This window comes from Prenolepis imparis, unplaced genomic scaffold (assembly GCF_030444845.1).
Source record: "Prenolepis imparis isolate NDT839.2.m4 unplaced genomic scaffold, iyPreImpa1.0 SCAF_9, whole genome shotgun sequence".
Classification (NCBI taxonomy): Eukaryota; Metazoa; Arthropoda; class Insecta; order Hymenoptera; family Formicidae; genus Prenolepis; species Prenolepis imparis.
Genome location: NW_028141167.1, coordinates 10119969 through 10145749, shown reverse-complemented (window position 1 = coordinate 10145749; position 25781 = coordinate 10119969). Strand labels below are relative to the sequence as shown.

At 35.3% G+C, this 25781-nt stretch overlaps 2 protein-coding genes across 5 annotated transcripts; one reads left to right on the top strand and one right to left on the bottom strand.

The window, feature by feature from the left end:
• Positions 1 to 189: 189 nt before the first annotated feature.
• Positions 190 to 22937, bottom strand: E(bx) (nucleosome-remodeling factor subunit NURF301 E(bx)). Of its 3 annotated transcripts, none has more exons than XM_083047284.1 (24): positions 20494 to 22937; positions 19739 to 20021; positions 19199 to 19407; positions 18625 to 18972; positions 17276 to 18421; positions 16935 to 17125; positions 15283 to 16750; positions 14996 to 15131; positions 13667 to 13968; positions 13361 to 13498; positions 13029 to 13139; positions 12712 to 12911; positions 12305 to 12529; positions 11721 to 11943; positions 11104 to 11403; positions 10823 to 11011; positions 10405 to 10614; positions 9696 to 10026; positions 7326 to 7530; positions 6393 to 6652; positions 5898 to 6065; positions 5386 to 5581; positions 5072 to 5156; positions 190 to 4908 (listed from the first exon to the last, which is right to left on the bottom strand). In XM_083047284.1, exons 1-24 carry the CDS (start codon positions 21569 to 21571, stop codon positions 4706 to 4708), a joined length of 8205 nt encoding a protein of 2734 aa, XP_082903410.1. In that variant the 5' UTR covers positions 21572 to 22937; the 3' UTR covers positions 190 to 4705. The 3 variants fall into 3 exon arrangements, with proteins under 3 accessions (XP_082903410.1, XP_082903412.1, XP_082903413.1); XM_083047286.1 differs by having other exon boundaries at positions 13029 to 13136; XM_083047287.1 differs by having other exon boundaries at positions 13667 to 13935.
• On the top strand, positions 22925 to 25781 carry LOC145941277 (uncharacterized). 2 transcript variants are annotated; one of them, XM_083047326.1, is made up of 4 exons: positions 22925 to 23385; positions 24426 to 24728; positions 24884 to 25091; positions 25321 to 25781. In XM_083047326.1, the coding sequence occupies exons 1-4, from the start codon at positions 22957 to 22959 to the stop codon at positions 25692 to 25694; spliced, it is 1314 nt and encodes a 437-aa protein (XP_082903452.1). In that variant the 5' UTR covers positions 22925 to 22956; the 3' UTR covers positions 25695 to 25781. The 2 variants fall into 2 exon arrangements, with proteins under 2 accessions (XP_082903452.1, XP_082903451.1); XM_083047325.1 differs by having other exon boundaries at positions 22925 to 23400; positions 25321 to 25778.

Genomic DNA, 25781 nt, shown 5'->3' with positions numbered 1-25781 from the left:
ATGACAAAAAAATATATTAAAACTAAACTAAAACTCTCTGTGTTTCCGTGTTGTACAGTATAATTTATTCGAATATCGGATTTCAGACAAATTTCATGCGATTGTAATACGAAAAATAAAAATTTACGGAAAATTTCGAATCTCCTTTCCTCTTTCACGTTTCATTAAAGTCATCTTGCCATTCAGTAGTTTTCTTTTTTTTATTTCCGAAGCAATTACAAATTAGAAAAAGTTAACATATATTTTCTCTTTCATTTTTTAATCGAATATACAGTACAATAAAAACAACAAAGTTTAATGGAAATTAGTACAAATATATTTCATTATAAACTGGAGAATAGATTATATTAGGTTCTCCCACAATATGCTTATACAATCACGCTTTGTTGTTATTGTTGTATTCTCTTTCTCTTTTCTCAACAAAAATGAAATATCTTATTACATGTTTAATCATATCGAACAGCAGAGAAAGAGAGCAAAATAGCGTATAGTCGATATGCAGAAAAAAAGAAAGAAAAAATACAGCTGCATCTTCTTCACCTGGTTTGTACACTATACATTCAGAGTGCGTTATTTTGACTCACGTAAACAAACGATCGGTGTATTACCGTTTATTTTGTAATAAATTCCATTTAAATTCACGAAGTGACGTATCTGAGCTGCGTTATTCATTATTTTACACTTAATTAAATGACAATTGCTGAGTTAATCGGGATAATCGTAACATCACAATCTTATATCTTACAAATAAAAAATGCTTTGTGCATAAATTCACATTATTAAATAATTTATATTTATATAAATTCATATGTTCATATTCATATCTTTAGAAGAATTTCCTGAGAGACTGAATTCTTAATCCTATCATAATATTTCAATATTATCAATTCTATCATTTCAGAAAAATGATAGAACTGATTGACACGTTAAGATTTTTACTATTTTCCAATGAGATTATAATGATCAAAAAAGTTGTTAAGCATTGATAATCGTTGAATGGATCATCATAAATTTTTGTTGACAAAATATTCGTTATCTTCATTGTAATTATTAAAGAATCACTATTTTGATTATCGTATGTCACAGTGTTACACAATATTGGCGTCACGATTTTTCCGATTAAATCTACAGATCTCGCTATAGAGAAGCTTGAAAAAAAATAATTGTAGACGACTTTCTCAAACTAAGATCGATAGCGGTATAACATTTCATTCAGGTCAATTTCCGATGCTTTGGATAGAAAATAGATTGGTACATCGATCCTAGAAATTATTTTTGCGTATCTGTAGCATAAAAAATTTCACATGACCTCAACAAAATTGTATATCATTATATTAATATAATGTTGTACAATTATATATATATATATATAAATATATAATACCTCGTTTTTTCTTTCTCAACGCTTTCGGAAATATCCTGCTAATTATACAATTTTGCGAGTCTAATTTACTGCAATTGTCAGTGTATAAACCTGGAGAGAGTTTGTAATCTATATACTATATATATGTTTGCATAATTACTCTCTCTTTCTATAATCGAACGTTAAAGATACATATAAAAAAGGAAAAACAGATCAGTGTGTGTCCCATCAGAATTAAAAATACTGTACAAGCGTTACACACACATACACACACACTCTGGCGAACAATTTACAACCTGTTTTCTTCTTTTCCTCTTGTTTTGAGCGCTTTTCATCTTCTCTTCACGTTTCACAAAGTAAACCATTTGCGATTTGCCGACGAGTCGATTTCGTTTACACGAAAAAATGCACGGCACAAATGTATAATACAATATACAGCGAACGTATTCACAAGATTCGTTCGGGGAACTCTTTCTAGAGTGGAAATTCGCATTTTCTAGGACCGATAATTTAATGTGTGCAGGATGATTTCAGTTTCTCCCCTATTAACTTTGTCGACTTATTCTACGAACAGACAATTAAAAGAATTTGAGTTTAAAGAATACTCTTTCTTAAAAAATTATAAACGATTATAGATCTTATAGACTTTGAAATTTATTAGAATTGTATATGTGTGATATGTATTTACTATTTTTCTTTTAATCAATATAAAAACTTAAAATAATTTTTGCTCTTCTATATTTTTCATATTTTTAGAAAGATATTTTTATTATAAATATAAAAGTACAAAATACGATAACTTTTTAATAAATATAAATACTTGAAATTATTTTCTCTTTCTTTCATATCTTTTAGAAACATTTTTATTCGATCTCATTTCTGTTTGTAGAATTTGTAAACAAGTTTATACGAGAAAAATTAGCATGCTTTGCAAGATACGTTGTTTTCGCTTTTCCGTTATTACATTATCCAAGTTTCGAAAGTATAGTGTATCTCCTAGTCCTTTAATCATCTAATACTTATGTATATACGCATATAGCTCTGCATATTTATATATATTTATATATTCGCCTTTTAACACGAAGGAATATTCGTGTATTGCTAACGCTCTCTCATATTCTTTTAAATCATACAGAATCGGAGTGTTCTTTTCAAACAAATCTTTACAACAGACGTTATTTCTTCCCTTCTTCTTTTCTTCTTCCTCCTCTATTTCTCTAATACAGCTAAAATATACAAAAACAATACTTTTTATTGTTTCATTGAAATAAACTCCTCTGTACTTTTCATTTGCTTTTTATTTTCTCCTTACTTGAAAATCAAAGAATTCTACAATTGCCTCTTCTCGAGAATCTTTCTTTTCTTCACATATGTGTAATTGTGTGTGTTGTGTATATATACATAGCAGACTTCTCTGCTCGTTTCTTACAATCTAAATGTCTAAATGTGAGTTGTCGATTATAAACAATTTCATAGAAAATTTATTTATGTGATTAAAATAACGCATAAGTAAATATAATCGTAATCGTTAGAGCTTTGTGAGCACGAGACGATAAATGAATTTGTACAATTTATATATTATGCGTGTAATTCTAAAAAATAGTCTTACAGCTATATGGTGACACAATTGTTTATCCCTTTCTTTTTCACACTGAGTACGCTATAAAAGAATAGCAGTGTGGCGGAGTCTTTTAAACCGTCTCGAGACTACTTCTCGAATAGTCGATTGTATTCCAGTTTTTTTCTTTTTCTTTGCATTTCGGACCATATTTCACTCGCGTGAAATCACGATCGCGTATTATATGTACAGACATAAATAATAGCGTAACGTGATGAATATCGCATGAATTCTGAGAACCACAACTTACAACTATTGCATAAACTCGAAATAAACATGTGACGTTTGCTCATCTATCTATGATATATGTGTATATATTATATATATATATATATATATATATATATATATATATATGTATATATAGAAAAAGATTTTAATATATAAAAAACACGAACTTGTCTATTGCACTTTTTTATAATTGAAATATAATGTGTGCAGATTAAATCAGTCCTGAATTCGAGCTATATTCTTAACTTAGATCGATCTCAAATTAATATATTAACAGTCTCTCTGTCTGTCTACATCCGAAGGGATCATTATATCGTATAAAAAGTACACTACACATATTGGCTACATTGAAGAAATTTATAGTAACAAAAATAAATAATTCTAGATGCAATTTAAAATAAACTTTCAGCATCACGATTTTATTTCGTTGGTGGTACTCGTTAAATTGGATAAATTCCTTAAATTAGATAAATTCGTAATTTAGCAATTACAATTTCAGATATCGCTTCATCATTTAAAGTTGATCTCTGAAAGTGATACAAACTTATTGTTAGCTAATTTCTTTTTTTAAATAAATTTTTCATTTTTCATAGAACATACAGAGAAAAAGTTATTATATAATAACGAGAATGAAGTAAATTTGTATTTCGTAAAATCCATTTTGTATTTTTATTTTGTGTTTAGCATTCACTATCTATATGACTCGTGAATATTCTTCTTGTATTCATGAGACATATGCGATAACTAAACAAAGACAAAAAACTAAACATTACTTTCTCTTCAAAGAGAAGCGTGATGCGAGTATTTAAAGTGTTGCAGAAACTGTAGGGAAGATTTGAAGAAAATACTATGCTCATCATCACAGCTGCAGAATTAAACCAAAGCGGATCTTACGATCTATCAAACCCTCTATTTCTATGGGTCAAAAAAATAATGAAGAATTAAAGAGGCTTTTTGTAATAAAAACAAGAGAATTATATTACATAATTATATTTTAATACGAAAAATAAAAGTTAAAAAAAAATAAAATAAATGTTATTTTATTAATTAAATTATATTCTATATGGCTTTCTTTCTGATTACTTAGTAGCAAATAGCGAAAAAATCTCGCAGATAAGATCTTACGGCATAAGCTGTAAGTTCTGGTTTAAAATTCACGCTTCTATAGCATAATTGGAACTCAGAATTCGCAAATTGCAAAAGATAAGGGAGGGGAGGGGGCAGGAAAGAAGGTAGAGGAAGGGGGAAAGGAGAATGTTCACACAACTATAATAAATATAGCGGAGACCGGTGCGTTCTCTACTTTTACATACTTAAGCCTACTCTGAGAGAGTTTCAGTTTTTCTATGTGTAGTGTACTGTACTGGCACAAACTATGTTCCGTTCTGTTTTGCGTGAAATGCACTGCACAGTAAATTAATTCTCGTGCACTTCCACTTTGAGTCGAATTTCACATACGACTACATCGGGTTTATGTATTTATTTTGATTGATTTACTTCCCTTCGGAAAATTTCTCTCTCAGACTCTTGATTTTGTGAACAAAGTAAGTTTCCAGGGACTCGGCGCATTTGAAGAATGGCGACTCCTTGGGATTATAATAGCGACAATTGTCGAATATTTTCGTCATATCGCCGATGAATTCGCTCAGTTTTTTATAGGATCGATCATTTATTCTTAATTCAATAGTTTGCAAGTCTGAAACAATGAATAATGCATATGAAAATAAATATATGTAAAAAAATTATATTATATTTGTAAATTTACACTATTTAGAATAAGATATATATTCAGAAAGCTGCTTTTATAGCAAAATGATTCGAAGAGAAATGAAGTTGTTGAAGTCATAGTCGATACTTACCCATTGGTTCTTTTATAACTTTATAATAATCTGGTGCTTCATTGGGATCCACTGGTTCCATGAAGGGCCATGCACTTTTATGAGCCTTAAATAAGTTAAATAATTGTAATGTAATTAAATAAGTTACATATATAGCGTGATTAAGTATTAATTCTATTGAGTTGATTTTTGAACTCTTAATCAAAGAGTTAAATAAAGATAGTATTTCTTGTACTTTATAAATATTCTATTTTATACTTATATAAGTTTATATAAAAAGCTTTTTTATAGTTTATAGAATTATCGATATTTCAATAAAGAGAGAGTATATATACCTGTATTTGTTTAATTAATTTTTTTAACAGATCGAGATCTTTTGCATTGAGGTTCTTCATATTGGCAAAGTTGACAGAGGAATTCCGTTGACAATTCGGACAGACATATTCGTCAATGTTGTCGGCCTCTGATTGAAGAATACCGACACATCGACCGTGGAACCAGTCTTGACATTTGTCACAACATATATAAAATCTTTAAACAAAGAAAAAGATACGTTACTACAAGTACTAAATATGCAATTAAATCGATTGTACAATTATATATAATTTTTATTAATTTTGCATAATATCGATTTATATTTAAAAAATATATATCAAAATCAATTATAAACAAAAATTAAAAACTAAATAGAGAAATTAATTTAAGTATAACATTAAATATGTATAATATGTATAATAAATGATTCAATAATTTAATTATATACTTAATTATAATATTTTTATTATTTTTATTTTTTGCATTACAATGTTAAATGTATAATTATGCTTTTACATTTTAATGTACTTACTGAGATTCGTCGTAAGGTTGCTTGCACAGGCAGTATAATTCCTGCGTGTCTCTCGCATGTCTGCATTCTGTACAAACGAATTCCGACAGAGATTTACTCATTTCCTCCGTTATGCCAACGCAGTCACCGTGGAACCAATTGTTGCACAAGTCACATCCCACATAAAATCTTTAAAGAGAATCAAATTATTTATAACTTTCACGAGAATATTTTATAACTGACATCAAAGTCTCGTCGATCAATCAAAAAATTAAAATACAATGTAATTATGTAAAAGACATATAATTAGAGAATTACTTTGCTTTCATTTTGCAGCATCAATTTATGAATTTATCAGTAATATCTCATAATTAAAATAAGAATTTCAGATTGCTTTTAACTAAAATATTAAAATATAATATAAAACGCGAAAATATAATACGCGATTCTAGAACACATAAAAATCAAACCGAATCTTGTACGACTTCGAGGTCTTGCTCGTCTTAAAGATCTTACTTGGTCTCGTCGTAGGGGGTTCTGCACAAGCAGTACAGTTTCTCTTTCTTGATGCGAGACGCGGATGTCGAACCGCCAGGTGGTGTCGTGCTGTTACCCTGGGTCTTGTGTTTCTTCGGTCTGCTACCACTCCGGCTGGACGGGCTGACCTGTTGCGCTACTTGAGCATTTGCTTTTCGCTTCGCGCTGCCTACCTTCACCTCGTCCTGCTTATGCCTCTCTGCTTTTGTCCTGGTAGCGAGTTCCGTCGACAGATCCTTCTGCAATATATTTATTGATGCATTATCGAAAAACGCTGATAATTACAATCCCTCAAAAATGATATAATTAAAGAGCTCATCTCTGAACTACATATTATTTAATCGAATTAAAGGAAAAAAACAGTGATTATACATACTCTTAAAAAAATATAACTTTTTATTATTTTAAAAATAAATGTTAATATGATTTAAATAAGTTCTTCATTAAGTTTTCTCTTCAGCAGTCGACTTTTTGCTGCCGCAATGTTATGAAGTGAGCTTTAGGCTTAAATGGCATTGCAAGCATTTTTTTAAATTGAGTATGTAGATTACACAACTAGAGTAAAATATAGAAAATGCTCGTAAAGATACGAGAGAATATTCGACTCAATAGAAATTGTACATGTGTTTGCGACGGTGTTAAGCTTAAACTTGATTAATATAGCAGGACTTGGTGTTATTTTATTATTATGTTATGTATTTTTTTCATTCTATTTGAAAATAATTATAATTTGATAATAATTTGACAATAATAGACAAAAGAGATAAAAGATATCTTTGTCCTTAATCAATCAAACGATTTTTAAAGCATTTGAAACATCAAGCATCTTCTATATAAAATTGTATATTATATTTCATAATTATATATTATATACTATTATTCTCTTGTAACACACTGACACGTCGTATTTACCTGTATATCGATTTGAAGCTCTTTCTCGAGTAAAGCTCTCTTCTTAAGAATATCCTTTTTAAGAAGTTCTTTATGCCGAAACAATAAAACCTGCATTCGAGAATGTACCTGTTGTTTCCTTCGCTGCTCTTGTGTATCTTTAAATTTCGCAGATCGATTTTTAGGAGATGACTCGTTATCTAATGCCTCCGATAGCTTCAGCACTCTGCAAGTAATGATTTAAAAATATATATGATACAGTTTAAAGTTTAAACGCATTGATAAGATACATCATTTTGAGATAATTTATTTGCAATATAAATTTCTCATTTGTTACCAAGAATATGCGACATATTTATTTCACATATATATTGTTTAACATATAACATATATAGAGAAGGAAGTGTATGTGTTTATCTTGAAATTTTCCGAACTTAAAAAAAAAAAAAACATTTATTATACATATACAAGACATTCATACACACACAAAATAAAAAACTTGATTGCAAAGTAATATCAATCCACATCAAAAGATTTATTAATGAATTATTTATAAATTATTCTTATAGATTTATTAATGAATTATTTATGAATTATTCTTATAGAGAGCGTGCACAAAATCAGATTGAGTTTAAGAAAAGTATGGGCGAGATAAATGTATGTATGTATGTATATATCTGTAATATCTTTTTATTGAATTATTTCATAAATATATATATATATATATATATATATATATATATATATAAAATATATATATATATATAATATATATAGAGATAATTCATATAGAAGGAATAGTCAATACAGAAAAAGAGTCATTTTATATGCCATCCTATTTTTTAAATTTTGAAGAAGATAAGCGAATGTTGAAAAAAGATGAGCAAAAATTTGAGAGACAAGCAGAGAGAAAATCAACTCAGTTACTGAGGATGAAAATTATGTGAAAAACGAAGGAAAATGGAAAATTACAGATATATATATATATATAAAATATGAAATGTGATGAGTTTCTTTAAAAATTTTGAAAAAAAAAAAAAAAAAAAAAATTATTTTTAAATTTAATATAGAAGAAGCTATGATTAAATATCATTATATTTTAAAATTTCATCATATAATTCAGACTTGATACCAAACTAATTCAAATATCGATAAAACGAAATTAAACACGAAAATGAAGCTTTATCATGCTTTCTATATTTTTAAGAACATTACATATATTTATTAATATTTAATAAAAAAATGAGAAATTTTTTTATCACAAATATCTGTATATCACAAAAGTATATTTAAATACAATTAATTATAAGTCCAATGTTCATTTTATACACATGTTATGATTTTAATTAATTTTCATTCGTAATAAAAAAATTTTACATACATAACATGACATGCTCACATGATTTCTACGATATTGGTTATTTGTATGAGTGAATGTCTGTGTGTGTGTGTGTGTGCAAAGAATGTTGAATTCAAATTGAATTATATTTAAAAATACTTTTGAATAAATAGACATTTAAAAAGATACACATTTGTGATACAAAATTTCTTATTTTTTAAATTAAATATATGTAATATTTTTAAAATATAGAGAGCATAATAAAGTTTTATTTTTATATTTCAATGTCGCGCACTTGCATGCGCACACACACATACATATAGATACACATATACAAATATTACAAAAATTGAAAATAAAAAAATATTTAATTTTTTTTAAATACTAGGAAAAGCAAAGCCAATAGACCCAAAACGCATATACGTCTATGAAAAAGCCAACAAAATTTTAATAACATAGTATAATATAATAGTACAACTTCGCTCTTATTTGAAAGATGAAAAAAAGAAAAAAACGAGAAAACATAAAAAAAGAAAATCAAAAACAGAATAATATATAATATGATTAATAATTTAATAATAACAATAATGGACAATGATGAGTATTTGAAATTACTGGTATATGTATTTTATATATTATATAAATTCCAGACCTATATACATGCAATTAAAAAATCTCGAAATATTTTTCTGTATTTAATGAATTTTTCTACCAGATTTGAATTTAATTGTTGATTAATTTGTAGAATAACATGAAAATTTCTATAATATATTTACATTCTATTATATTTTACATTGCTAAAAAACAAACATAAATTTCATCAAATTCCGATCTGATTCTCAAGTATTCTCTAATATATCTCTAATTAATTAAATATATTTTGAAAATTATAAAAAATATGAAATTATAATTATATATTTAAAAAATTAAGATATATGAAAAAATGACATCTCTCTTTCCATATTCATATAAAAGAGAAGATGCCAACACGAAGTTGCACTACTGTGTTATACTACGTTAACATTCCACCTATGTTTGTATGATAGGCTTACTTTGGGGTCGTATCGCGATTTTCCTGCTTCAGTGCTGGTCTCTTTCTGGGTGTCTCTACCCACTCTTTGTCGTCAGCGCCGCTAGACGATTGCATGTTCGTCGGCGTCGTCGTTGTCGTTGCCGAAGCTGGAATGTTCGACGAAGGTGCCGGTCGTTTGCGCGATGGCGGACGCGGTGTCGTTGTTGCGGATGAATTGTGATGAGTCTGATTGCTTGTTACAGAATTCTCCACGCCGCCCTTCATCTGCTTCTCTTGGTAACGTTGCAGTTGCAACAATTTCTCTTCTATCTCCGGATTGAGGTTCTCTTGTTTCAAGGCATTTTTAATCGCTACAATTACGAAAATATATATATAAATATGAATGCATCTAGACATATTTAGTAAATATTACTTATAAGAAATATTTGCAAGAATCTTGTTTCATAAGAAAAAATATAAAAATATATATAAAATATTTTTAAGAAAATTGCATTGTATAAGAAATGTTTCTTCAATTTTGTAATAGAGAAAACTTTTTTTTTTTAATCGTTTTATAAGCAATATTTTCAAAGATATATTTTGTATATAAAAAAGATACAGAAAGTTATTTATATATTTAAGAAACATATTTAAAAGAACTATTTTTCAACTCAAAAATATTGCAAAATATATATTTTGTATATTTTTGGTATCCTCTCCTTTAATTTTTATATACTAAATATACTAACTTTGTTGGATGTAGTCTGGCGTTAGTATGAATTTATTTGACGAGTCGCTTCCTTCTTTCTGCGATGAAGGTTGCTGTCCATTAGCTATATTTGTCTTTTGCGTATCGTCCTCCGTTGCGTTCGTCACGCGTCCCACTTGCTGAACGACAACTTTCGGTTTATCAGTCGATTTTGGTGTGGTTTCTGGAATGGTTTCGGTGGCTCCTTGCTCTATTAAAAAAGTTGTATATCGCAAAATATTAATAATTATTTTAACTTTTATTGTAAATATATCTCTCTAAGAATATTTCTATTACTAAATATTTATTAGAATATTATATAAATATCAACATACACACATGTATGTATACACATTTATCATTGCATATCTCATTATCTTAGGTAATTATAGAATATTAGAATAAAAAAAATGATGTACCAGTAGTAGGCGGTGGGGAAACTATAGATTGTTGCTGTTTCGAAGGCGATGTCGCGGAGGTATTTGTCGTCGACGTAACTTGCGAAGTCTGCTGTTGTTGCTGCTGGTTGTTGGAAGGTTGAACCGGCTGTACAGCCAAGTAAATCTTCGTAGGTCCTAAAACGCCTTGCTTGCCGGTTGTTGCTTGCGCTGAAAGCGATATAAAATTTTTAATTCAATATCTGGCGAAAATTTGCCAATAGATTTTTTTTTTTTTTTTTTTAATATCTTTAGACGCTAACCTTTGAGAAGTTGTTGTTTCACTTGCTGCTGCACCATATTTAATTGCTGCGGTGTGAAATCCGCGCTTTGCAAACCTTGTAGAACGATCCGCGGACCTTCGGTTGTCTGTATCACCTGCGCGGTCACACATTTGATAATCGTGCCGGGTGGTTGTCCCGCCAACAAGGAAGCCTCGATGCTTCCTGTAGCTGGGGAACTCTGAATGGTCGTCACCGGCGCAGTCGAGGTCACGGTAGTTGTCGTTGTGCTCGCATTTGTACTGGCGACGGATTGTGCCGTAACTGGCGAAGATTGCGTGACTAAAAAAGTATAAGTTTGTCTCGTCAGTACGTATACTACTTTAATACAGTAATATTATATGAAAGTAACATCACTATAATTCTCCGAGAAATATGTCCAATCAATAAAATATATAATCTATAGATTATTATATTGAAAATTTTGCTATTGACAATTCTGCCCCAGTTGATTAATTATTGATTGATTAATTATTAATTAAGTTTGCTCAAAATGCCTTTTAATCTAGAGTGTTTCTTCAAAAATGAATTTTTCGATGAATTTTCAGTTGATCTTTTCTTCATAAAAATGTGCAAATAATCATTAAAAAATTACTAACCTTGCTGCTTATTAGCAGGGACGGTACTTTTTACGATTATACCGCTGTTTGTCGAATTCAGATGTACAATTTGATTTCCAGTGGGCGTGCTACGTATGACCACCTGATGGCCTCCGATTGTTGTCAATTGGGCTTTACCCGTCGCTACTAATTGCTGGGCGAAGTTTGCATTCGTAACCACTATTTGATTGCCACTTATCACTTGTCCACCGGAAGATATTACCTATAATATTTTGTATATACAACATATATAATATAAAAATAAATGTGAATATTATAAATGTAATATTTGTTATAGTTAAGGCTCCTGGGTGCTCACCGCGGCCATATTGGATGACATGGTCAGAAAGGAGCCAGGAGCCTTAATTCTAGGATGTATACGATATTCAAAATCTCGTAGTATTTATTTATTTCAATATTTTCAATCAAATCTTTTCCAGGCAATTTCTAGAAAAATGTTATTTTCTTTTTTTTTCGACATTTGATTTAAATTTAGCGATATTGAATCTATTTTTCTCGCCAACTTTTATCATTAGGAAATTATATATTCAAGAATTAATTTTTAATGTCGAGTCAATCATTACCTGTGCGGTCTGTCCTGTATTGGCGACCACAATAGCATTCTTTGTCGGTGTACCGGGAGTTAAAGTCGCAGATTTCACACGTTGGACAGTTTGCACGACTTGCTGCGGCGATTGTTGCGTTTGTTGCGTCGTCGAATTCGCTGTTGCTTTTGCACTCGGACTAGTTTTAGTCGCAGAATTTTCGGAAATTGCCACCTTGGCAGAACTAACTGCAGTCGCAGCCTTCTGAAATATGTAATATCACTTATAATTTCCATTATATAGACATTAGTCAATATCAGTCGGGATTTTATTATATCGTGATTAATTAAATTATGTATATTTATGTTACACGTCTCATTTTCCCAATTTTCTATTTTACAAAGTGAAGAGAGGGTCACACAAATGTATTTTTTCAAATAAATTACCTGTGGAGTGCTCGTAGGCGTTGTCGAGTTTGATTGTGTAGATGGAGAACCCACTGCTTGGCCTACATTTAGTACGTGTAATTTCCCATCGGGCATTTGGATCAACTGCTGACCAGGCAACAAACCACGCACTTGTAACTTTCCGTCTGGCCCTCTAAGAATTTGTACTTTCTGTTGCACTGGCATAGGCGAATTAGTACCTAGAAAGATACGATTGAGAGATATATATTAGATTATATGATTGAAGATATATTAAAAATGGCAAAAATTTGTCATCGTTACATCAACTGCTTTAATAAAATAATAGATAAACTTACCTGTTTGTGTTATTTTAATCAGGGATGGGGATTGATTTAATGTCTGGGCTTGCGATGTTTTCGGTAAAATACTAGTTGGACCGGTCACTACTTTAGTGGTTCCATCAGCTGCTGAAATAAGGCGATAGATTAGTTCATATAGTTATGGGTGCTTTTCAGCAACGACACAGTGCGACACAGTGTGACACAGAGTATCATTCTATCTTCTTTCAATATCAGTGAATAACAAAGATAGAATGATACTCTGTGTCACACTGTGTCGCGCTGTGTCGTTGCTGGAAAGCACCCCTTATCATATAACATGCTCGGAAATGAGAATAAATGATATTTACATTTCGTCATGTAGATTCGCCGTGTACCGAGGAAAGTTTTATTCTGCGTGGGAGTGGTCAAAAGAGAAGTCAATTGTGACTTTGTGCTGTTCGGGTTCGCCGGAATCGCAACTTTTGACACTAATTTAACTGTACCATCTAAAAACAAAATTTCATCATTATAATGTTTTATTTTAATCGGTTTTATTTTTATTAATATTTTATTCCATTCTTCAAGTTATTCACCTTGCAAAAAACAAAATTTAAAAAATATCTCTATTTGTATTTTTCTATATCGACTCATAACATCTTCTGTAATCGACTTACCATGAGAAGAATTAGCTGTAACTTTGACGAGCTGGGTGGCAGGTGAGGTCGAGTTTGCAGGTTGATTCTTGAGGGTCTCCAGGGCACGCTTTTGTTGATGAGCCGCTCGTTGCATACGCAACTGTTGCTCCATCTTCTCCTTGATCTCTTCCGGCGTCGCTTTGCCGCTTACGAGTTGGTCGCCAGACAAGGTAGTCGTGCCACCGGTGGTGGCAACGGTGGTTCTACCACCGCTGACGACCACCGACTGCGGCGCTCCCGAGCGACTCCTAGTAATAATCTGGGCATTAGCCTTCTCTAACCTGGAGACAGGACAGACACACCAAGCGAAGGGTTAGTTCCCGGTGAGAAGAAAGCAAGCGGAGGGTTAAAGCGGTCAGAGCAAACATCCACATTTAGGACGAGATTCGGCGTCATCGTTGGCGAATTTAAAAGCGAAACAGAGACACGTTTCACACGAATTCCTTATCCTTGAAGGAAAATTTTTTTAAGTTTTTTCAATTTTTGGAGCTTTACATTAAATGATGAGAATTAATATTTAATCGCCAGTGAGAATAAAAATAAAAAAAATATATAAAATTCTTATTTTCGACCAATAACTGGCTTAAGTTGCAGATGTTCCTTTATTAATTAAAAAACACTACAGTATGTGACTAGATGTCCTAATGACATGTAAAGAATTTAATTTTGTAAAATTAGTATTTGTGACTTATGAATTATTAACAACACTTGAAAAGGACCAAAATTATGGTCGAAACGTAGTGTTTTTTAATTAATAAAGGAACATCTGCAACTTAAGCCAGTTATTGGTCGAAAATAAGAATTTTATATATATTTTTTACTTTACATTAAAGTTAGAAAATTAGAAGATTATTCTGTTGAAGGAAAAACTTGTATGTATAAATTTATATACATATTTTACCTTATCTTATTTTTATCTCTTATATTTAATAAAAATTTTTATAATTTCCAAAATTTAATAAAGCCAATATTTTTACTGTAATTACAAACTCTAATTATCATTTTAAAATTAATCTTATTAAAATATTCCTATTAATAATCCTAAGTTTCATTTCTATTTTATACTTATTCTTTTATTTGTATGCCTATTAAATTATTTTATTTCTGAATTTATTAATAACATAAGGATCATCGTTTAGTATTCATTGAATTAGAATTCGAGTAGGCTCGATAAAATCGGTCAATGGCATAGCAACTGCATAATAAGAACATTTCAGAGAGAGAATTTCACAAACATCTGTGACGCGAAATAACATGCAAATAATTTTCGTCGTCAGATACGCGCAGCAAATTTTAATCGTTATATACCTGTCACCATACTGCTTAATCTCCCACAACTCTAACTTATCCTCGTCGACCCATTCTTCGGTGACTTGTGGCTCGGTGCTCTGCGGAGATTCCGGACGCTTTCGTTTTCTTAGTCCACTCCTTATAGATGTAACCTCTGTAAAGAGAATGAATATATATATGTAGAGCAAATTAAATGACGTAAAAGGCGATATATTTAAAAAATTAAATTTTATTAGTCACAACTATCGACCAACAAATGTAAATTTTATAAGTATTTTATTAAGTAAATGATTTCTTATACAAACCTCTGACTTGCTTCGGAAGCTCGAGCGGTATTACGACCTTCCTGCGCAGATACTGCGTCCTGTCGAGAAACTGCCCGACGTGCCGATGCTTCAGTATCTCTAGCGACATAATTTCCGTGTCGGTAGTGATCTGATTCTTGCCATCGGTAGACAACGGCTTAGCCGCCATGTCGTCCCACCTGAGACACGCCCAGAGTACTCTCAGCTGAATTGCGGCAGCGGCCAGTGATTTTAAACCGACCGTTCTGTACAACCAGCAAGTCTTGAACAAGGGTCTGGGACATTGGTACGGCCACACCGACATATTCGCCTTGGCCTGATGATGAAATCCTTGTACGGGTGTTTTGCCGCCGACGCGAGACATTTTCCTCAGTTCGTGTTGAGGAAGCACTGTAATACTGCGATGCTTGTTCTTAGTGCAAAAGGTCGAACATAGCGGATACTTGACTGGGGTGCGTTTTTTCCTACGATCGGCCAACGAGATGGCCACCTTCTTCAAGTATATCTTGCCCTTCGTCGACATCGCCGTGTAAATTCGCTCGCTGCCATCGGCGTTTAGTTCCTTTGTAATCGCAGTCCGTTGCACTGTCCTTCCTCTACGGTTCACGATTATTATCGTTTTCGCACCGCTCTTATTTGTCGTAGTGGTCGTAACTTCCGACGAGACAGTCGTGGCATTACGATTCACGGTAGAATGTTCCTGCATTGCACCATCCGAGCCGCTCTTCGTCACTGTCTGTTGACTCGTCGTTATCGTCGTGGTAGTCGTGACGACGTTGCTGGTAGTCGTGACGATCGTCTCTCCCTTGTCGTTCTCGATTTTGATCTTTTTCAATGGCGGTGAAGTGACGTCTTTCGCTGCTTCCTCGTTGCAGTGAGTCGCCGACGCCACCGCGGACTCCAAATCTCGTCTGATCGCATCTTTCGTCTCGTCCGGATTTTCCGTCTTTATACTGATGATTTGCGATAAGGAAGAGGAAGGAGACGACTGTTGATTGTTGTTGAGAGCGTTTGCCTTGCGCGCCAGCACGATTAGCTCGCGCTTCAGACGCATCTTTTTAATGCACAGAGGCGAGTAGCAAGTATCGGCGATAGCCACGGCGATAACCTGCGCGGTGTTAGCTTGCGCGACGTTGTTCTTACCGCTGGCGTTGTTCATGTTGCAGTAGTGCGAATAACAGCTGATATTTTTGCAAAGCTTGGCGATATTCGCGTACTGCGTGCGCACCTGTTGGATACGCTTGCTGATTGCCGTCAACATTTCCTTCGTAGACGCAGAAACGACTGCTGTTGCTCTGCTTGCTTGCTGCTGTTTACCAACGGACGATGATAAGACAGAAGAACCATCTCCGGCACCGCCACCGCCATCCGCATCGCTCTCCTCGTGGTTTTCCGTATCGACTTCCGAAGAATCGCCGCCACCTCCGCCCTTTTGATTTGGCGTCTTGCTTGCTTCTTTCGCTTTTTCCTGCAAAACGATATATTTCGATATATTTACAAGCTGTAAAAATGATAATGTAGAATTTAAAATATCGACACTTTTGCCATTTATAGAATACAATACTGATTATCTTAAAATAAAATAATCATCACAAATCAAATGATAAAAATGATAAAAGATTGCATATTATTCAACAATGAGATATACTTACAGATTGTAGCAATCTTCTTTCTTCCAAAAGCTTCAAATGTGTTCTACGTGCTAAGAAATCGTCGACTCTTGTCTTTTTTGCAATTTTTGGATAAAGCAATCTTCCAGGACTGGTTAGCGCCTTAGTGATGTCAATCTCTTCAAATTCGGTAATCGGGGTAAAAACTTTTTCAATTTTCATGCCAGCTAAAACTAAAGAAGATTTTCTGTCATTAGTATTTTTTACAAATCAAATGTAAGTTTAAAATATTATTTATAATGTTACATTATATTTTCTCCAAAAGAAGAACTCTCTTTTAATTATATTCTAAATTTAAATCATCTACTAAATTTGATACGTACACGATAGATTCATCTTTGTTTCTTGTTTGATTGATTGGGATTCCGACTTTGCTAAAGAAGAATCAACACCATTTGTTGTAGGCTCCTTTTTTATATCTTCTGAATTGCATTCCTGTTTGATCGCATCATTTCCAGTATCTTCCTCCTTGATCTCTTGCTTTACAATGCCATTCTCCGTCTTGATCGGGCAGTATTCCTTAATCAGGAATTCATAGGTCGGTGGATCGAGCGCGAGAATCTTTAAACCGCCCTGATCTTTAATTTGCACCATGATCTTTTGAGGACCGGCTCGCAGGCCTAGCTTTGTCATCTCCGAGAATCTGTAACGACGACTGGCTGATACCCAAAGCCAGCCGCCCTGTCCATGAAGCCGATATTCTTCACCTTTTTGCTTCCACACTTGATGTTTCATGCCAAGAGTGTACTTGACGAAGTTGAAGAGCCGATTACGTTCCTCCTCGTCTTCCTTCTCCTTCTTTTCTTTCTTGTCTTGTCGCTTTTTCTCTTCGCGCTCAATTGCGGTCACTCGTTGCAGTTTCACATGACCAAGTTGATCGTGCCACACACTCCCGAACACAACGGATTTGATGCACGCTTGTAAAACAATGAGAGTACGTGCAAAGTCACGCGGATTTACACACGCGCTCACTGCCGCGGTCCACGGTTTGCGTAGCAACGGCCAATTTGAGTGCATGAACGGCGCCTGAATGTTGCTCTCGAGCTGCAGAATTGTCTGACGTAAAGTGCTGACCAACAGGGCACGGGTGCCCGTTAGACTACCCACCCATTTAAACTCTGACACCTGGGTGAGTGAGAATTTGTGCGACAAGTGTCGTTTCTTGTCACGTTCCTCGTTCCTCTGTGTTTTATTCAACGAGGTAGGATTGTTACTGTACTGATTGACATACGACTTAAAGTTGTTGTCCATGCCTAGTTTGAATAAATGAGTGCCGGATGCGATCTGATGTGCCTTCTGACGTGTTAATCTAGTACCGTCGCCCTCGGAATCCTTCAGACTTTTGTCCAGTTTCTCTAGCTCCTCCTTTGACAACGGTGCCATACTGCGTCTTTTCAAGTCATCCATGTTAAAGGTTCGTGGCTGTAGCGATCCGGTCTTTGACCTCGTGACGATGGTATGCTTCTTGCCTAAAAAAAATAAAAAAATAAAAAGATTATTATTATAAATATGTATATATAAATGTCATCATGTATATTATCAATCTATAAAATCTATACAATAAGTCAAAATGTATATAGAAATATTTGTTCTACAGAAAATAATGTTTATTATAAAAGAATAATAAAAAAAAGAGCTAGCTATTTTATTCCTATTGTTCTGTAAATTTTACCGTCTTTTCCGAGCTTCTCTTCTCCATCTAATGCCTCTTCATCGATGTCCTCGGACGATGACGTAGAAGTGCTAGTTTTTGCAGCAGTTTTATCCATATTCGTCACAGACGATGACGTATCAGCGTCGATTTCGACAGTTTCTCCAACCACTTCAGGTATTTGAGAAACTGACTCCTCACCGGATGCCTTGGTCTCACCCTGATTTGCCATACGCTCCTCGAGAGAGTCAGTATCTTCGTGCATTCTACGTATCATTTCCTCCGCCTCTTGCCTCTGTTTCTCCTTTTTTTCTTCCTCTTCTTTTTCCCGTTTTTCCTGCCGTTCTTTTTGCATCTTTTGTATAAGACCTGAAAAATATTTCAATCAAAACAGAACTGGTGATTATTACCGGATAAATTTAATATGTTAAAGATAGATATAAATAAATATAAATACTATATTTTAATATATATATTATAATGTTGAGTATTAATTAATTATGCAATAGAAACAAGATGATGTAAATTGTTATCCTTAACGCTTGATGTTGACAAAAAAGATTTGAAAAGTAATGTTAATTAGAAAGATTCTTACCGTTCTCTACTTCCAAGTATGATTTCTTGTTTCCTTTGAATTGATTAGTGATGGTTTCCGTGAGTTCCATTTGACGAACTATTTCATCCTTATAATCTGACAACTCGCGACAAAGCGCTACTTCCATTTCATTCGAATCTAACACAAGCATTAACTCTTCCAGTTGTAATGGTGTACTATAATACCAAATTTCACCATTTTCGCTTTCGCTAAAAAATAAAAAAAATTTTTCCCAATAAATAAAAATGCTTTATATGCTATGTATATATATTCATAAATTTTCTAGAATTTTTTCCAACTTAGATATTTACTTGTTATATTTTATCCCTCTAAAGATTTATAATTTTTTATTAAAACTAAAAACTCATAAAAAATATATATAATTCTAAATAATTTGTATAAAATGGAAAATTTGAAGTGTGTTTGAATATAAAATTACTGTCTGTATCCTTATATATGTTAATGCGATGAGTGAGGAATAATTATTTTGCAAGTCTTAATCAATCTAGATTTGATTTATAATATTGAAACGTGTCTTACACAAAAACTCTTCTTGCCAGGAACCAATATTTTCTGCCGTATCTGTCGAATCCTAAATGCTCCTGTCTACACAATGATCCGTTCTTCTCAACATCGGGAATACAATCCACGACGCCCATCACTTTGTGAGCTTTACACGTGCTACACTGCCAATCATCGGTAGGAACATCGACTAATGGGGGCTCTACGCATTCCAAGTGAAACACAGCCGGGCAAGTCTCACAACACAACAAATCTCCCAATCGATGGCACACTCTGCAGTGATCATCGTAATGCATACTCCCTGCAAAACATAGATATTGTCCCTTCTATTTTGTGTCTCTCGACAAAGTTTCTCTTAATTGTAAAGTTCGAGAATAAAAGAATAAATAAAAACTTGTACAGATTCTTTAAAATATTTATGCAGATACATATACAAATACTTAATAAAAAAAGTGTCTATCAAATATAGAAACTAAATTGTTTGCAAGCAACGATTTTTCAAAACTCTTTCTATTAGCAATATTAAACTTACATCAAATTTAAAAAAAAAACAAAAAATATACTTTATTGAGTATATTTTCAATATAAAAAGAAAGTAGAATTTACATTTAGTCTAATTTATTCTTGACTAAAAAGTATTACATAAAGTATAACAACTGTTACATCAGCATGGACATGGCATATTTTCTCCTGCTGATTCTGAATATAATTATGCCTCTACAAAAGCTACGAATAAAAACAATACATTACATGCAGAATGCATTTCACTTTACCTTCATGTAATAAATCTTCTCTCACAGGATTGCTGATTAAAAATTGATCTGTTAAAAATTGTAGGACCTTGATTCTATCCTCGATGGCAGTAAAAGGATATTCGGTTGTAGTTAATATCTGTAAAATATTCTGATCGAAACCCTTGTCGCTTTCTACATAAGAACGTAGCACCTCTGGCCACGTCATAGAGTCCACAAAGTACAAGCTAACGTTGACTGAATCTTTTTGATCCAGTGGACCAAAGTGCGTCTGCTGCGAGTCCTCCTCACGTAATAGCGCCTTGATCAGCATAATGTGAATCTCTGCCAACAAGTTAGTCTGATCCTCGCAAATGAGAGCGGCGCAAAAGTCCTCGAATCTGAAGGAGGACAGACGTACCAAAGTACGAAAGTGCCTGAGCACTTCGTAGACAGAAAGCAACGACATAATCAGTTCTTTAGGAACCAGCAGATCGTCCGAAGTCTTTGGTAATACCAACGGTGACAATTGTCTGTTCTGTAGCCACAATGGCTCCGGACTGGGTGGTCGCTGCTGACCGAGGAGGGTTTTCCTGGGTGTACCACTAGTGTTGCTGTAACTGGATAGGGAAAAGTCACTGTCGCTCGAGGGATCTGGTTCCTCTATACTCCCGGAGGACTCCACGTCGCTCGGGATCGGGTCTTCCTCCGGTTCGCTCTTGTCGCTGGACTCGTCCCCGAAATCCGAGCCGTAGTGATACTCGGAATCGTGATAATCCACGTTGGGATTGTATCCGCGACGTTGATAGGCACCACCTGCGGATCCGGAGTGACCGCCTTTGCGAGAGTGTCTCTCGCGGGGACCTCGCGACTTACGTTGGTTCCTTGTGCTGCGTTTATTGCTCTCCTCGCTCTCGATGGACGGCGACGTCGGTCTCGACGCCGTAGGCGTGCTCGGCTGCGAAGCCGGCGTCTCGGCGCCGCCACCTAGAATCCCCGATACCGTTTTGTTTTGCAAGTACTTGGGCTTCTTCATGAGATGATACTGGAACTTCTTCGGACGCTCCATCACCACGGACTTGGGCGGGCGCCCCCGCCTCTTCGAGCCCCTGCCCGTCATTATTGCTGTCAGACGCCGTGGTCCTCGGTTGCCCCTTGGATCACTGTCGTTAATGCCGGCACCGGCGCTGTCAATAACGCTTCGAAATTACGCGAGGGGGTCCTAAATAGGGGGAGGGGACCGCTGTTGGGGCCTGCCTGGCCCGTGCCACCTGCCTTCTCACCTCTTTACGTCTCTCTCGCCTCGCCTCTCCTCGCCTAGCCTTCTCACTCAGCACGTGGCGCGCGTGCTCGCACGCTTGTAAACAAACACAAGTGACATCGCCGCGGCAACGAACTGGATCCATCCATGATGTCCGATACACTCTGATCTTTGCGCCATTTCTCACGGCCCACGGTCGGTTCTGCGCGGTCACGTGATCAAACACAATCGCGGACTCGGGGTCCTCGCGTCGCGGTAAACTCCGCGTCTCGTCCGCTGGCTCGCCGTCCCGGACGCGTCTCTCTCTCTTACCCTCTCACGTTCGCCGCACCGCGTACGATCGCGAAAAAAACACTCGTCAAAATTCGATAGCGAGATCGGCGAGTGACGCGAACTGCGCCAGAAGAAGGGGTCACTAGCTGCGCGCGGCGGACGGAACCGACGTCGTTGAATGGCGGAGCGCCGAAGATGGCCGGAGAGAGCGGCCTCGCGATTGGCTCATCGCTCCGCCGCCATGTCGGCCGTACGAGGGCCAGGTACGACGTAAAAGGGCGATCCTGGCGCGTCCGCCTCGATCGCGTCGACCCGGGGATCGTCCGCGAGCGGCCCGGCCTCGGCGTAGCGACTCGCGTCGCGGAATAAAGCGCGGACTCCCGATTCGAGCGAGACGCTCGCGTGCTCCAATCGCCTTCACCGTAACTTCCTGCCCTCGTACCTGCTGTCAGATCGACGTTGCGCGATAGGTGGCGGCACTCGCGCGTTCGAAATAAAAGAGAGAAAAAACGCAGATCTAACCGCAAATTTATAAAACGTCGAGCGACTCGCGGGGATCCTCGAATTCGCGGCACTCGGGAGTCGGAGGTCGACGGGAGACTCGTCGGACGTCGCGTTTCGATCGACCGTACTGACACTTCTCGCCTCTCGGCTTTCCTCGTATACGTCCTTCCTCGTATACGCACTCCGACCGTTACCCGCGAGCCTTGTTACTTGTTAGACACGAGTCTGAGCTTGATACGTGCCAGAGGACACCACTGCCGAGCCGCCATTTTAGCTCCTCTCGATCGATAATCGTAACACGATTTTATTGCGCGTATCAATTGCGATGCACAATGACCTTGATAGTACGAATCACGTGAATCACAGGATTTTATTTATTTCGTTACGCGAATTGTTTCATCACACAAATTTCCAAAGCGTCTCATTTGTTCTCGAGATGCACTCGCGTTTTCCAGTTCGACTCGAAGATGGAAGAATTTCCTTACCGACAGAAGCGGTGGCGCCATCTAGCGGCGCGCGGTCTAACTGCGCACTATTCTGTCACCAGATGTCGCGCGAGAGAAACGTCGCTGTTGAGCCTGCGCCGTGGCGGGGAAAGAGTGTATGAGATCGTGGACGAGATTCACAGAAATTTTTCCATTTTCCGAGTGCGGAGGAGTAAAACAAATCGGTCTTCCAAGATGAGCAGCCCCTCGACGACGAACGAGATGTACGTGATGCGACCGATGGTGTCGACGACGACGTTATTCATGCAGGAGCAATTAATGTACAAAATGCAAAATTTTCACGCGGAGGAGTTCGCGTGTGTGAGCCAACAACGTGTCCTCAAGGATACCGTCGATACCAACAAGATGCCCGACGAACCCAACAGCGAGGTCGAGTCTTTCAAGAAGCAGGTTCTACGTCTGGAGGTTTCCGTTTCGTCCCTACGTCTCTTGACACCGCGATTACGGCAGCCTCTCGTCCGCGCGCGCTCGCTCGCGTCCGGAGCGCGTGGACACGCGCGAAAAATCGCGGCCGGCAACGATAGTGCGGACGAGACATGACGTGACTCCTCCCGAAAATTTCCGCGAGCACACTGATCCGCGATCGACCGGGAGTGGAGCGGGGGAGCGACGTGCTGCGGTTCCTCTCTCTCTCTCTCTCTCTCTCTCTTTCTTTCTTTCTCTCTCTCTCTCTTTTTCTGTCCTGGGGCTTGATCGATGTTCCTCCTGCCCCTCCCTGGGATTTTTTATTTTTTTTTCCTCGGACGAGCGAATATATGAAAATTGATCCGGAAAGAAAAGGCACGCCGTGTGGATCTCGTGGGGCGGAGAACTATTTAACTCGCGCGCGCGAGAGACGCGCAGCTCCCGATCGTTGACTGCGACTGTCAAAAGCGAAAAAATTTCGAGCAAAATCTTGCCGAGTGGCCGTTAGAAACGAGGAGGGTTAAATTTGCCGAGATGTGATAACCTTATTATGTTGTTACAATAATATTGAATTTGATTGAACTTTGTATCTTCATGATCGGCGTAAAAAACGTGTATGTGGCACATAATCGGCTTGCTAATATATGAATCAAAATATCGTTTGTTCAGAATTTATGCTCAGAATATATATCTTACATTTAACGATCCAAGTCTCTGACTGCTGAGATAAATTTGTGTAAGATAGTTTTCGGTGCTTAGTTATATGTACATAAATCTAGCATAAATATTAAATTAGTTTGACATTTTTTTATATATTTATTATATGATATCATCTATCTATATTATAGCACATTTCAATATTAATTTAATTATGATGTAGAATCTTTGGTTCTTTCAATATTTATATTTTGCATATCAGATTTGTCATATCGTAGAATAAATGTCAAACATATAAAATCTATGTAAATCCATGTTTTATGATGTGATATAAAAGAGCATGTATTTTATAATTAATATTCTTTTAGGGAAAAGAACCTTTACCGGAATACCATGAATTGGAGGCTAGACAGAGCAAAATTCTTAATCAACTGGCTGATCTCAAAAAACAAGTTTCTACATTGTGTCATTTTTTGAAACAATCAAATGACGCAACTAAATCGAATGAAAATGAAATAGAAGCTGCAACAGATTGTGCAGCACTTCCACAAGAACAAGTAAAAGAACTGACAGATTTTCAGAAACAAGTCTCTACATTGAGTCATTTTTTGAGACAATCGAGTGAAAATGATGGAGTAAAAGCTGCAACAGATCGTGTACCATCTACACAGGTATAAGAATTATATATATGCTATTTGAAAGCATTCTTAAGTTAATGTTATTGGATATTATATCATCTATGCTAAACTTAAATTTCTAAATAACTTATTGCTTATAAAAATATCGATTTAAAATCAATTATTAGATAATTTTCATACATTTGCAGAAATCAGTCATTGAAGTGGTAATGCATGCAAATCCAACTTGTCCACCATATGCAACACTCGCTTTGCAGAAGCTTTGGAAGGACGTTGATATTAGAGTGACATCATATAAGCATTCTTCTACATCTAAACCATTGATACAAGTTTCCCCTGAAAAAAATATTAATTCTGCTTTAACAATCATACATTTATCGTTGATATGGAAAGACAGTAAGACAAGATTAATTTTTTCGTCCATCTTAAAAAAAAGTTTTTTTTACAATAATAATGAATAATCTATTCGTTATCGAATAATTCAAAATATCAGGAAAATCGATTTTTCCTTTGTAACGAATTTTTAACTACTTTCCCATTATTTACTTAATACTAGTTAATAGAATTTTTACTTATTTATTTGAATATTTGATATTACTAAATGCTTTTTTTTTTCTTTTTTCAGCTAATGACTTGGAAATTGTTACAAGCCATACAAGTACCATAGTCGGCGAAGTTAATTTCCTTAGATACATGAGTAGGCTGATAAATATACACAACTATGAAAATATACACAAGGAGCCACACTTATTGGATACAGTACTCGACTGGTGTTATAAGACGCGCAAACATCTTGAAACAAATGGTACATACGATGGAGTAGAGTTTCGTCCCATAACTCGTCACATTGATGAATGGTCTAATCACAAGGAAGAACCTAATATCGCGGACATCGCACTATGGTCTCTGTTTAAACAGTTTCCCCTAAAGAACAAACCACAGATTCTTAATGAATGGTACGATTCGTGTGTAAAGACTTTTATGAATATAAATTTATAGATGCATGTAAATGTTACATTTAAATACTTTTATTTTTAAATGTTGCTACTTAAGAAATGATCATAAATAAATATTTTTTTGTATAAA